Source organism: Mus pahari, chromosome 5 (assembly GCF_900095145.1).
Source record: "Mus pahari chromosome 5, PAHARI_EIJ_v1.1, whole genome shotgun sequence".
In the NCBI taxonomy this organism is placed as follows: Eukaryota; Metazoa; Chordata; class Mammalia; order Rodentia; family Muridae; genus Mus; species Mus pahari.
The window spans coordinates 148,312,032-148,326,753 of record NC_034594.1 but is presented as its reverse complement, the minus strand read 5'-3'; the positions used below and the strand labels follow the sequence as shown (position 1 = coordinate 148,326,753).

General features: G+C 43.0%; 1 protein-coding gene across 2 annotated transcripts in view; it reads right to left on the bottom strand.

Moving 5' to 3' along the window:
- Positions 1-3,717: 3,717 nt before the first annotated feature.
- The window catches only part of Exo1 (exonuclease 1), a 23,663-nt gene continuing 12,658 nt past the window's right edge, over positions 3,718-14,722 (bottom strand). The window contains exons 10-15 of one of the 2 annotated variants that reach the window (XM_021198291.1): positions 14,055-14,280; positions 11,203-11,446; positions 9,418-9,991; positions 7,712-7,813; positions 6,462-6,655; positions 3,718-4,025 (exon numbers count right to left, since the gene is read on the bottom strand). In XM_021198291.1, coding sequence (XP_021053950.1) covers positions 3,890-4,025; positions 6,462-6,655; positions 7,712-7,813; positions 9,418-9,991; positions 11,203-11,446; positions 14,055-14,280 — 1,476 coding nt within the window. In that variant the 3' untranslated portion in view covers positions 3,718-3,889. The remainder of the gene's footprint in view (positions 4,026-6,461; positions 6,656-7,711; positions 7,814-9,417; positions 9,992-11,202; positions 11,447-14,054; positions 14,281-14,722) is intronic. The other variant, XM_021198292.1, reaches the window with a different exon arrangement.

The following is a 14,722-nucleotide window of genomic DNA, read 5'->3' as shown; positions in this document are numbered from 1 at the left end:
GTATCTGAGTCTCCTGCCTTCACTTTCTGGGTGCAGGGGTATGGGAAACTTTCGGGATAGCTATTAAATTGTATGTAAATAAAAAAAAAAAAAAAAAAAAAAAAAAAAAAAAAAAAAGAGGGAATCGCAATTGAAGAGAAAATGCCTTCATAAGATGCAGGATATTTTCTTAAATAGTGATGGATGAGGGAGGAACCCGCTCATTGTAGGTGGTGCCATTTCTAGGCTGGTGGGCAAGTTCCATAAGACATCAATAAGGCTAATCAAACCAAGGGAAGCACATCAGTAAGCAACACCCCTCTATGGCCTCTGCATTAGCATCTGCCCTGTTTGAATTCCTTCCTTCAATGAGGAACTACAATTCCTCCACCTAACAAGCCAGCTTGCAGTTTTGAAAGTTGAGGCTCAGCTAGTAAGCTAACTAGCCTGAGGTCACATAAGGAAGCAGCATGGTAGAAGGCAAAGAATCTCCTTTAGCTGGAGACAGTACTCTGGGGGCTGGGCAATCCTCTGCTGTTCTTACTCCTTCCCATCACCCGGGAAAGCGTTCAGGGTGTGTCCTGGGGCTGATCCAAACCAGGAGCTGTTATCTAGCCCAGCCACACCTATAACAGATTAGATGGTTGAGATAGTACCCTGAAGCCTTGAGAGCTCTTGGCCTTTTTAATGAGCTATTTATCTTTTTTCTTCAAGTTATTCTGTGGGCATGTGCGTGCACCTGTATGCCGTGGTGCATGTATGGAGGTCAGAATACAACTTGCAGAAGTCATTCATTCCTCCGCCTTATGGGTTTCCAAAATGCTTCGGTGGCAGGAGCCAGTACCTGCAGAGCTGTCTCACAAGTCCAGCGTTCAATCTTTGATAAAGCTTGAGCCTCTTTCATGAAGGCATGTCTAACCTTTTGATATTCTAATGGGTCATTTGAAATCTACAAACTGGGCTGGAGAAATGGCTCGGAGGTTAAGAGCACTGACTGCTTTTCCAGAGGTCCTGAGTTCAATTCCCAGCAACAACATAGTGGCTCACAACCATCTGAATTGGGATCTGATGCCCTCTTCTGGTGTGTCTGAAGACAGCTACAGTGTACTCACATACATTAAATAAACAAATAAATAAACCTTTAAATAAATAATCTTAAAAAAAGAAAATCTCACAGTACTTGAGAGGCTTATAATTTTGTTAGGCTGCATTCATAATTATCTTTAGTCACAGGCAGCCAGAGGGCTGCAGGTTGAAGGTAGCTGATAGGCAATAAGGAACACACTCTTTCCCTTTGATTTTAACGAAGTCCCAGACCTTAGTAACCTCCCTCCCCATTAGCACAGCTGACTCCATGATGGAAGTACCATTTAGGCTGTAAAACTCAGTACAGAGACACCACCATCTGCCAAAACTAAAACAAATGCCTAGTCCATCAGAGTTCTTGGAACGTTTCTAATGTACTAACCTTGTTTTTGGCTTCTGTAGTTCCGCTTCTGGCTAACTGTTCTTGTTAATTGAATATGTCATCCCAAATACATTTTCTTTTTCTCACCCCAAGAAAGGCTCCAGAGTTACACTGTGACCCTGAACATCCAGTGTAGACACTGGCTGGCTAATACTTTCTCTTGGCTTAAACCGTGTCTGAGTGGTCTTCTCTGGTCAGTTCTCCATTCTGATCCTCTCCATAGGCAGCACAGAATTTGTCATCTATAAGCTCAGAGCTTTTGTTGATTGTAGCTGAGCACAGAACTGGTGAGTTCACGAGGGGCTTTGTTCAAATGACACCCGGGAAATCCAATGTGTGGAGTTGATGAGAGAACCTTATTTAATTAGAGAACCCCAGCAAAGACACCTCCCCTAGCCCCCAGGGCTTCTTTCTCTCCTTTGGTCATGCATTTAAAAAAGTAGATTCTCCCTAAATAGGCAGGATCTCAAAAATTGGCTTTAAACTCAGCATGTAACCAAAAAAATGACCTTGGACTAATACTGCCTCTTCCTCGAAGGTAGGATGACAAGTGTGTACCTCCATGTTTGGTTTATGTCACAAGATGAAGATTATTGCTTATTATTATTGGGATTTGGAGACAGGGTTTCTCTGTGTAGCTCTGGCTGTCCTGGAACTCACTCTGTAGGCCAGGCTGGCTCAACTCAGAGATCTTGCCTCCTGTTAGCTGGGATTGTAGGTGTGCACCACCAGGCTTGGTATGTATGGAGATAGTTATTTTAATTCGTAATGATATAGTTATTTTTGAGACTTAGGAGCTACATGCATGACCACAAGCACTATGAGAGATGAAACAGATTTTTGGCTACTCTCTTTCCTCCTTTATAAGCAGTTATAGCTTCTTAGGGAGAAAGGGAGAGAGAAAATAAACCCAAACGAAACTCAAGGCAAAGCTACAAGTGTGACCTGGGATGAAGAAAGATGGATGAGGGTTTAGCATCCTCACACTGGAATATAGTTCAGCCAGCAACTCCTGGCCTTATCCATGTCTACACTCTTCTGCCCACTCTCATCCAATAGTTCAATAAAACTTCAAAATAAAGAAGGGAAAAGATACTGGCTACGAAATGCTTTCTCTCATGACTTGATCTCGAATCTATCTATACTCCTGTGTCTGAACTTTCAAAATCTGACCTACCTGAATTTCCAGCCTTTTTCTTGTCCCTCCAAAAGTGACACTTTAAATAATGGCTTATAAAATTGTGGTCAGTTACTATGGAGCAATGTCTATTTGGGAACTATGAAGACTGGCATGGAAACTAGCTGTTAATGGGGCTTGTGTTCTGCAGTGACTTGGAGATTGTAAAAGGTGGCATCACCACTGCCATCTTGTTATTTTTTTTTTTTTTTTTTTTTAAGATTTGAGAAAAAATAGCTTGTTTCCAGCCTTGCCCTCTACCCTTGGCTGACAGGAGCTTGCCTGTCTCTCCACTGATAGAAGCCATCCACAAGACCTGCTTGGCTGCTGCCAACAGAGAACCTGCCCTTCCTTGAGTGATACTCTTCCATCTTGATGTTTCCCTGTACATGCTGTATAGTGTGCACTTTGCTGGTTTCCTGACATTTCAGAGATGAATACCTGTAGATGGTGTCTGTCTGTCTGACCTGTGTGGTGACAGGACTGCTCATGGCAGGCTCAAATCTGGGCTTCAGATTAGGATTTTCCAAATTCATCTGACTGTGTTTGCCCTTCCCAACTCCCTTTTAAGATTCTAAGTCTTGGTCTCTCCTCTGTATCATATATGGCTTCATCATGCCTTTCCTTCTGGTTGTTCAGATTGGTTCCAGTATGGCTGGTTCCTTCCAAAACCTCTGCCTGGATCTTTGCAGAATATACTGATCACAGGCTCTACAGCTTAGTGTCTTGCACAGGGTTAAGTAAATGCAAAGGAACTTTTGAGCCACGCTTCAGAGGCACATGGAGAAAACCAGGTAGCAGCTTTGAGACCTAGGCGTGTTAACAATCTTAAGCAGACAGCTTCTCCTACTGCCCCTTCCAATCCCAGCAACATTATTTTCAATTTACCCTTAAAGGACTGACAGGAAAGGCAGCTGGAGCGATTGAAAGCTGGTCAGTCACCCGTTCTTGGGTATAAGTGGCTGCAGGCACCTGTGGCTTTCTACTCGCAATAGACTGGATGTTACATACATGGTTAGATGTTACATACATGGGAGAGTCCTTTAGATTGTTACTGATGTCAGATTTGCCCAATTAGCATTTAAACTTCCCAGAAATGTCAAAGACAGATTTATTCTTCTATTTAGCTTTCTATGAAAATATAAAAAGCTGAACAAAAGAAAGTCACAAAGTTAATATACAAAATATAATCCATTTAAAAAATGGCATTGAGACTAACACATCTCTCCAGTTGATAAGATTTTCCTGTAGGCAACGGCCTGCACTTAGTGAAATATTGCTCTCTGAGCACGTACACATTCGGGCTTGTTAAAGATCTCATCTTCTGTCTCTGGAGTGAGTTGGATATTGTCCTTGACTGGAGACAGGGGCTTCTTACAAGAAGGAAGCTTTTCAGAATCTCTGCAAAAATATAAAAAGGCAAAATTGATTCAGGCACTTGACTATTAGAGAAGCAGCAACCTGACAAAACAGGGCCAAGCCCTTGACGGCGTAGTCTGTCAGCTCCAACTGAGTGCACTCAAAGCTTTACTCTGAACTCTGCCAACACGGTTTGAACTTTTCTTCTTCCCGTCTCTTCTGGCTTCCAAAACCACCTTCATATAGGTGCTAGTCAATTAATAACACACACACACACACACACACACACACACACTAGCTGAACCAAGAATACAACAGAGAGTATATACACATATACACATACAGACATATTTCTTTCTTTATTTAAAGGCAGGCTGATTTAGAACTAGCTATGTAGACCAGGTGGGACTTAAATTCAGATTCTTCTGCCACTGCCTCCCAAGTGCTAGATAAAGGTGTGCATTTTAATGGTCTCCTTCAAGTTGGCTATGGATGAACACAAACAGAGCAAGGCTAACAATTGAGCTGTATTTTTTTTTTTTTTTTTTAAATCAAATGTCCTTCTGCTGGACTAGTGCTCTACACACACACTAAAATTCCTATTATAAAAACAACACAGTAACATTTGGTTTCCTCTCAACAAAAATGAAGAACCACTTAGTTATTTTTCCCAATAGATTTTTAAGAATACCACTGTGACTGATTTCTTTTAACACCAGCTCTATAAGGCCCCTCTCAGGAACTTTTTAAGATCAAATTACTTTCATAATAGTTGACCTTTCCCACCGTGTTAACATCTGTACCAATAAATGCCAAAGCAGAATCTTGTAAAAGCGGCCAGCAACTCAGTATGAGTGCAGTGGCAGGAGGATTTCTGTGAGCTGAAGTTAGTCTACATAGTGAGTTCTAGGGCACACAGAGCTATACTGTGAGATTCTGTCTCCAAAGAACAAAAACACAAAAGGAAAATAATTTAGGCTAGGCATGGTGGTACGTGTCTTTAATGCCACCACTTGGAAGGCAAAGGCAAGTGTTTCAGCCAGGCTCTCAGGTCTGCCTGCCTCCATCTCCCAATGCTGGGGTCACAGGTCAGGCAACCACACCTGGGTTTTATTAGATGTTGGGGATTCACACACAGACCCCTCATCCTCACAGAACAAGTGTTCGCAGCCAGAGCCACAGCCCCATAATTATGAACTTTCCACAAATCTAAAACTATTGGCACACTTCTAACATTCGTATGACGTCTGTGCCATGGGACGTGTGTGGAAATCAAAGGATAACTTAAATGAGTTGATTCTTTCCTCCCATCATATGGACCCTGGGACCAAACTCAGATCAGTAGACTTGGAGGAAAGCATATTTGATGAGCTACCCCGATGGTGCCTTTAAATCCATCCATCCATCCATCCATCCATCCATCCATCCATCCATCCATCAAATTTTTTTTGAGACAGGCAGGCTGTCTGTCTGTCTATCTATTTAGTTTTCTTTTGATAGGGTTTCTCTGTGTAGCTCTGCCTTCTGAGTGCAGGGATTAAAAGCACGCACGACTACTAGACAGTTTCTTTTAAACACATGCTAAACATTTTTTTTTTGAAGAAAAGGATTATTTTATTTTTAATTATGTTTATGTCTATGAATGTGGTCAGTGAGCCATTCAGAGTGCAGACAGGACATTTGCAGTTAGTTACAGGAAGCTGTCTGTGAGTTACTGGATGTGAACACTGGGGAGCTGGGAACTGAACCCAGGTCTTCTGAAAGAGCAGAGAGCAAGTGTTCTTAAGGAAGCCACCTCTTCAGCCTTTCTTAAGATTCTTAGTGTATGCAACACGCACTCTCTGTAACAAAGGGACCCTTTCTATAGGCACACTGTGATGGTTGGCATATGTTTGGCCCAGGAAGTGGCACTATTTGGGGGTGTGGCCTAGCTGGAGCAGGTGTGTCACTGTGGGTGTGGCCTTTAAGACCCTACTCCTAGCTGCCTGGAATGGAAGTCAGTCTTCCACTAGCAGCCTTCAGATGAAGATATAGAACTCTCAGCTCCTCCTGCACCATGCCTGCCTGGATGCTGCCATGTTCCTGCCTTGATGATAATGGATTGAACCTCTCAGACAGCCCCAATTAAATACTGTCCTTATAAGAGCTGCCTTGGCTATGGTGTCTGTTCACATCAGTAAAATCCCAACTAACACACACACACACATAACTGCAGTACTTCCTTGTGTTATGCTGCACAGTCAGTGGAGCACAGTTTACAGTTAAGTTTAATCCCCTGTCAGCTCCTGCCTAACCCCCTTTGCATTCCAGTCCTGACCTGAGCACGGAGAAGGAAAGGAACTTCTGCTCTAGAAAAGAAGCTCCAAGCTGAACTGGGAGCTGAAGGTGAGAGACAGGGACTGACCCTGATAGCAGACAGAGCCGGGTCAGGGCTGCAGAAGACAGTATTCTGACTCAGAAAGGAACCAGGAAACTCACTTTTTAAACCCAAAGTTTTTCCAGAGCTCGCTGATCTTTGTCTGTAGGCCTGGCTTGTTCTCCACATCATGGTGTTTTCTCTTCTGTATGCTTCCTGGCTTCTTGCTCAGGCCACTGACCCTGGCAGGCACCAGGGGCTTGATCTTGGTTGTAGAAAAAGAGTCCATAGAACTAGACCTACAGAGCCCAGGAACCTAAAGATAAATTGGAATTTTTGTTACTTTTATTTTGCTTGTTAGAGATGGGTATGTGGGTCTCCCCAAATTCTGTGTTCTCAAAGAACTGCTTTTAACTCCTGGGTCTTCTTTATATACTAGAACAGAAAAAGAACCCACACGCAATGAAAAAATTACCTAAGGATGTCTACTACAGAAACAATCAGGTATTACTTTGTTTTCCTTGATCCCATTTAATGATACACCCCATTTAATGATACACCTTAGAGATTCTTGCATTCAACAGGAATGGGGATTGTATTTTGAGTAAGTCTGTCTGTTCTACCACTGTGCGAAGGTAGTATAGCTGACTTACATTTCTTGATATTTTTGTTTCTACTTGAAGGCTGATTTGTCTGTTTGTATGTTTGTTTGTGATGGTGTCTATCTATACAGTTGTGGCTGTCCTGGAATTCAGAGCACTTCCTGCCTCTGCCTCCCATGTGCTGGAATTAAAGGCATGTGCCAGCCCACTGGGCCTTTAAGGCTGATTTTTGTTCTGTGCATAGTAACACTGTTTTCCAGGCTAGAGAGGGAGGTACGTGGACAGGTCTTTAAAAGTGATCAATCTGGCAGACTGTGTATAAAAGTTGAAAAGTTAAACAGACAAAAGCCCACAGCTCTGCCTGGGTCCACAGTGTTTAGGTTTTTGGAATTAGCAAGCAAATTATTCTCACCTTGATTTCATTCTCAGAAATTAATTAAAAATCTCAGGGTAAACAGTTATAAATTGGATTATGTAACATACCTAAGAGGTACTTGTTACTTACATACATGGAAAAAGTTCTTTAGGGAACAGAGAAAACAAATTCCAACTAATATGTCAAACATCCAGTTAAGCACAAATGCTGTTTGAAGATGTTTGAAAGCAGGCATTAAAAAAAAAAAAAAAAAAAGATCAGAACACAGGTATTTTAATTTTCAATGTTTGTGTATTTTTCCTTCTTTCTTCTTTTTTTTTTTTTGGCGGGGGAGGACAAAAATACACACTGCTTTTGAAATTTGAAAAAAAAAAAAAAACTGCAAATGTTTTACCTTGTTCCGTCTAAGTACGTCTCTCTTTGAAAAGTGAGGTAAGTGTTGCTTGGAGCTCTGCTCTCCTTGATCATCAAGTGACTTCTCGTTACAATCCGATTCCTAGATTGCCCACAGGGAAAACAAAAATTTACTTGGGTTTTTATGACAACGCATCCAACACTCAACAAAATATGCAAAATGAGAAACTCAGATAAATAACACAATTTCACAAAAAGACAAAAACACGGGTAAGAATAAAAGGCAATGAATTAAAACGGAAAAGATCTTGTCAGTTTCAAAGTACCAAAACATTTTACCTGAAAAGTAGTGTGTAAAATCTACACTTAAGGTTTTGAAACATTTTATCAGTCACTTCAGGAGCCTGTGAAATGCTGATGCTTAGTCCTAACCGGGACATCTTTCTCAGACCCCAAGACCTGCCAAGGGTCGGCAAACTCCCCAGATGAGAGGCAGAAAGTGAGCGCTGGAGGGCAGCGGTGGGGGTGTGTGTGTGGGGTGAGGTGCTGTGAAATGCTGCCTGTACATGACACGGCTGCTGCACCACAATTCACATAGCTGTGTAAACCCAAGGCAGCAAAAGTCCCACACAGCCGTTTGTCATGATCCCCAGGCCCCACCCTTCCCTCTACTGTGGAGCTATTGGCAGGTGACAGCCTCTGGAGAGGAAGTCATTCCTTGAGGTTGTGACACTTAAGAGTTTCCATACTCCAGTGCATGGCCCACATCTATATTCATATAAGAAGCACTAATAACACTTATTGGATTACAAAAAAAAGACATGGAGTTAGGAGTAGGGGGTGCTGGGGTGGGGTATAGGGAGAGATGAAGTTGGGGGTAGGGCAGGGAAGGGTCATATTTCATCATGCACGTGAAATTCTCAACGACTAAAACAAATACGCTGAAGCAGGAGGAGCTGGGTTCTCCTGCCATCCTGGCAACAGCTCTCAGTCACCAACTACAGAAAGCAGAGCCAGCACTGCTCTACTATCTCTCGGCTGACACTGAAAACAAAACCGTCTTCCTTCCGATGGGCCCTGCTCTGAGGTGCTGGGTCAAGTGCTCCGCTTACTTTACCAGTGACTTTGAGGGCTCCCCCTGCCTCAGTTCCATGCACAGGGCTCTCCATATAGTGAGATTTCTCTCAGTGCTTTCTCCCCATACACCAAATAGGAAGGTAAGTGGGAATGGCATCTGGCATGTCGCAAAGGTTTCCTGTATTTCTCTTGGGATTCTCTACAGCAAAGACGAGCAAGATGAGACTGCCTTGTGTCTTACTGATTTCTCTGCTGTAGCTAACAGTAGGGTATTAAGTGAATGCAGCTATTTCCTTCTGGAGACAAGATCTCTCTTGCTCTATAGCCCTAAATGGTCAGCAACTCACTACCTAGACCAAGCTAGCCTCAAACTTTAGCAACCTTCTCACCCTGCTTCCTAATTTCTGAGATTATGGGAATATAATGTAACACCCATCTTAAATGATTTATTTTTCACACAGGATGTTGGTGTGTAGCCCAGGTTGTGGACTAATTTGTAGCTCTTAAATACTGAGCTATATCTCCAGCCCTGAACACGGGAGAATTTTGAATAAAAGTTGAAGAGAAGCAGCTCATTTCTACAATGATGGCAAATTTCCTCAACTGTCTGGTCAACACCCATTCCCCTGTGTTTAAGTCTGAAAGCAAAGGCTTCAGAAAGAGACGTACCTCTGAATCTGAATCCCTACTGGAAGGCTGGGAGAGGCTCGACGTGTTTAGACTGCATGTGGAGTCCATGCTTTCCTGAGACCGTAAGGAGCAACCCAGCTCATGCCAGGGCTGAGACTTCTCACGCAGCACCACACCCTTTGAATCACACGTGTCAGTGACCATGGCAGAGGCCTCAGGAAGACAAGCAGGGGGCTCGCTCTGTCTCCGGAACTGCTGCAATGTAGTGCTTGCTAAGGGACTTGGAGTTCTTGAAAATTCCCTGAGAGTGCCAGACCAACTGAAACAACTTCTTAGTGTTCCCAGAGTGTGTGGGGACATGGTCCCCAAGAGTTTGCTGGTCTCAGAGGACTGAGCCTCATCCTCAGGAGACACAGCTACACTGCCTGGAATCTGAGCGCTTGGCTTATGCGTCCCATTTGTGTCAACCGGCTTCTGGCCTTCTGTGTCTGGAGAGTCCAATGCCCCGAGGAGGCTGGTGGTGGCTTTGCCAGTGGCCACAGTTTCATTTAGAGGCTGGCTGCTTTCTTTTTTTGGTATGAAGTTGTCAAAATCTGGAGAACTGCAAAAAAACCTGACAAGAAAGGAAGAAGATGGACGGCCTTAAGTTTCAGGGCCTGCTCACAAGTCTATGGGGATTTTGGAGACTTATCTACCTACTTTCATACACAAAGACCTTCCTTTTTAATTGAGGTTTATATTCTACGTTTTTGTTTTTTTGACAGTCTCTCAGTCTCTCTACATATACATATAGTGGATGGATCTCCACTATATAAACAGGGTGGGCTCCACCTCACAGATGCCTCCTGAGTGCCAAGATTAAAAGCTTGTGCCACCATGCCAGGATAAGGTGCGTGCATGTGTGTGTGTGTGTGTGTGTGTGTGCAAACATACATAGATAATAACTAGTACATTGTTTAGAAATTTACTTACATAGTAACACAGGGCCCAGGATCCTTTAATCCTTATATTTGGAAGAAGAGACAGGGGGAATCTGAGTTTAACATAAGCCTAGTCTACATAATTCTACATCAAGCAGAAAACGAAACGAAATCCAAACCCAAACCCCCTGCCTCAGCTCATAGCTGCTCTTCCCCAAGTACTCTACAGGGTTATTTAGTATATTTCTAGATCTTAAAAGATAAACTGAAATAGTTATAGGAAAAATATCAACTAACATTAATAGAGATAATTAAGACAAATCAGGACCTCCAAAAAGTATAAAAGGAGAAACATTAGAAAGGAAAAGAGAGGTGTAAAGGAACAGAATCCACACACAGTGTGTGTCTGCAGGAGTTGCAGTCATTTTGCACTTTGATTCTGCGTGGAAGATCATAGAACTAACAGGTGTGGAAGGGAATAGCAATGTGTGTGGTCTGAATTAGGTGTAGTGAGTCATATGAACTAAAATCACCTAAGGAAGGAGCCTCCGGTAGGCCCATAAGAATCTTCAGACTTAATCCTACATGTGGGTGACAACATTTCATAGGCTAGAGTCTTGAACCAAAAGATAGAGAGCTAGGCAGGCATCCACTGTTTTCTTCTTCCTGACTATGACAATCTACCTCCTGCCCCTTCTCACAGACATGAGGTACTCTTGAAATGTGACCTAAGACAAACTTTTCCTTCTTTAAGTTACTTTTGCCAGGCATTTTTGTTGCAGCAACAGTAAAAGTAGCTGAGATATAAGACATCTAAGAAAGGCAGCATGCAGCAGGCTTCTGCAATCGTGATGCGCCTACCTTCAACTGCACTAGCTCAAATGGTGCCCTGCAGCGGCTATACCTGCTTCTGGTCCCTGGAACTACGACTGCACCGCTTTCTTTATTTCTCCTCTGTAAGAACGTTGCGAATTTATTCCTCATCTTAGACGGGGTGTGTGCATCAGTCTTGTGAGCAGTCCCAGCATCAGGGCAGGACACAGACATTTCATAAGAGTTAGGTGATGTGCCATCCCCACAGCCATTTTCCTTGATCTTCTTTGAAACTGACGAATATTGGCTCAACAGGTCATCTTCAGACAGCGCTTCTAAACAAAAACAGAAGCACAGGTAAGTGGCGGGGTGAATCCCTTACTGGCTGGCTATTTGTCTTGGATGTTGCGGCCCAAGTCCTGCTGTCCTAAAGGCAAATCTTGCTTTTTCTCCTGTACACATTAAGCAGGGACTCTACACGGAGCCACACATTTAGTCCAATTTTGTTTTTTGAAAGCTATACCTCCAAAAGAATAACTGAAAAATGATTACCTTAGCTGTGTCTTACCATTTGCCAAATTGGTTAACATTTGATGTCAATTTTATGTATCATTTCATATGAAATTATATTAATCAGAAGATTTCAGAGCATAATGGATTCTGAATATTTTCACTTAAGTGTAGAAAACAATTGGAAGGCAGCTTATATATAAAGCTATGATCAGTGAACCAGCAACCATTTCCTGTTGTGGTTTCTGAGGTAAGGGTGATTATGTTCTAGCTTGGCCCTTCATGACCAAGCCATGAGGCCAAGGAAGGCTGAGGGGTCAAATGTAGAATACAAAGGTGACACACTAAGAAAGCAAGAACGCGACGGTGCAGAGGACATTTGCGCAGCTAGCTGGGACTCCTGGTGTCTCATGGTGTCCCAGTGATAGCTACTGTTACCTCAGGACAAGGATCTGTAGTGAGTTGTACACCCTAAGAGACTGAGTCTGGGGCTCCAGATATCCTATTCTTTCTAATTTACTCAAATACTTTATACACGGAAACAATATAATGAAATTTTCATTATATTGAAAATATAAGACACAGCACAGCGGCCACAGTTTCAAAAACCTACACAGAAGTTTAAAATGTCACAGCGCTTGGTTCCAGCAGCAACTGGAAAAACTCAACCTAAGTTCAGACAATGACAGAAAAGGTGCTAAGCAGGCTGGCAGGAGTAATCGGTCTGACCCTGCAGCAGGAAGAGCAGCCAGTGCACTTGACTCCTGTCTGCAATAGCAGAGCACACCAACCTCATCTACTGTGACAGCCATACCACAACCCAGGAGCTCAGTTCCATTCAACATACAACCCAAAGGCAAGAGAACTTGTAGCCTGAAGAGAAATACCCTTGGGTCACAACTGCTACCTCAAAATATCTGAAGGGCAACAGGGACTGACTTAGTCCAGTATTGGGGGTTTCAAACTGCAAGATTAACACATAAGAGTCAACTGTCTGGCTTGGTGAGACGGCTCAGTGCTATATGCTGTGCAAACCTGATGAACCGAGTTCAACACCCAGAACCCATCCAAAGCTGGGAAGGGCGGCAGAGTTGTCCTCTGACCCCAGTGGTGCATAGTGGCAAAAGTGCACTCCCCTCCACACATATAACAATAATAAATAAAAATCAATCAGCTGTATTTCTATATGTCAATTAGAAACTGAAATACCATCTTCAAGAGTATAAAAAAATCTGAAAATGTAAGAATAAATTTGACAACTGTTTCTCAACATCTTTACACAGATCACAAGATCTCTGAAGTCTTCAATAAACAGAGTCACTATTAATATGGGACTTGCTCTGAATTATTTAGTTAAATCACCATACCTTTTTTTTTGTACCTTGCTACTAAGGTTGTAGTCTACCAGGTCTGGATAGCTCTTCTGAACTAAGTACAAAATCAGGGCTTCCTCTTCTCTGACTGACCTGGGGAGCCTGGCTCCCAGTGTTCTACCTGGCAAACTCACAAGTTTAATTTCCTCTTTTCTGATAAGAACACATGGGATTCCTGGAATGTCTCTCCATACAAATGAGACATTCACAATACTTTAAACTCCAGCCAATGAAATGTCACCCTAAGAACTGCTTCCCACTCTCCACGGTTCATATGTAGCCCAGGTTCACCCTGAATGAAGTATATATGTACAAGCTCCTTCCTCCCCAGCAGACCAGAATCCTCTGGAAAGCTCTGCTCCATCCTCTCGGCCTGGTGTACAGTCGCGGTGCCTGGACACCCCGAGGGAGGAAGTGCTGGAGCACACATAGCACCAACAGGCAGACCAGTTTTCTTCAAGACAGGGTTTCTCTGTGAAACTGTGTAGGCCTGGCTGCTCTGAAACACGCTCTTTAGACCAGGTTGGCCTTGAACTCAAGAGTTCCATCTGCCTCCTCCCAGGTCCTGGCACTAAAGGTGTGTGCCACCAACACCTAGCTTCATAGCCTCTTTTTAAAAAGACAAGTTGGCAAGTGAATCCTAAAAGTTATACAAAACCAGAAAGAACCTCAAATGGCCAAAGATAACTTGAAAAGCAGAGCCAACTCCAGGGATTTATACTACTTGACTTTAAGATATGCTCAACTACAGTAAAAGTGTGTAACAGGAGGAGCACAGAGTGAGCGCCCAGCCAGGATGCACCACGGTAAGGGATTTCCAACAGTTTCATGAGAAAAGGGAAACTCCGGGGCCAACAGCACTGACCACCGCACTGCCATATACAAACTGAGGAGCCTGGAGTCTCATGGCCTACCATCTACATCATCTCTAAACGGAAGAGCTACGAGGGCAAAACTAACAAGCCAAGACAAGGAAAGTGCAGTGACCCAGGCTTGGAAAAGACTTCTTAGATCTGACCAACAGCCACCAGCATTTAGAAATAATGACGAACATACATACCATTTCTTGGTCTTTTCAACACACAAGACTTCCTGGGAAGATTTAACCCTTTAGTACTAATCACTCGTTTAAGGCCCAAAGTACTTGGATTTTCCTTCAACTGGGGAGCGTGGGAAACACTATTCACCTCAAGTCTAGGACAATAATTCTTGTGCCAAATGCTATTGGCAACAGGTGGCTTCTGACATGCTTTGTCATTCCAGCTGTGGCTTCTTGAGTGGGCTGGCTAGAAAAGAACAAAGAAAAAGGTTACTTGAGCAGAAGATATGACCATTTCCTCCTGTGTCTGCTTATAGTAATGTTCAATTACTGTTCAAGAGAAAAACTTTTGAGGCTGGCCTGGTGAGGCAGGAAAATTGAAAATTTAAAGGCTACTTAGGTTACAGTGAGTTCAGCCCCAGTCAAGGTGACTTCTTGAGCACTAATTATTTTATTTTGAATTAAAAATGGTTCAGTGGTGCAGTATTTGCCTAGCACATGTGGGGCCTGGTGGGACAGAGGAAAGAAGAGAGAGAGGTAAGGGATCTGATGGTCTCTGCTCTAATAACACGCTTTGCTTTCTTCTGCTAATCTCACCCTTTTCCCTTGAACATATCTTATGTTCCAAGGTCTATCTTCTAACAGGAGTCAAACTACCCACTGGTTCATTTCTTTTTTTTTTTTTTTTT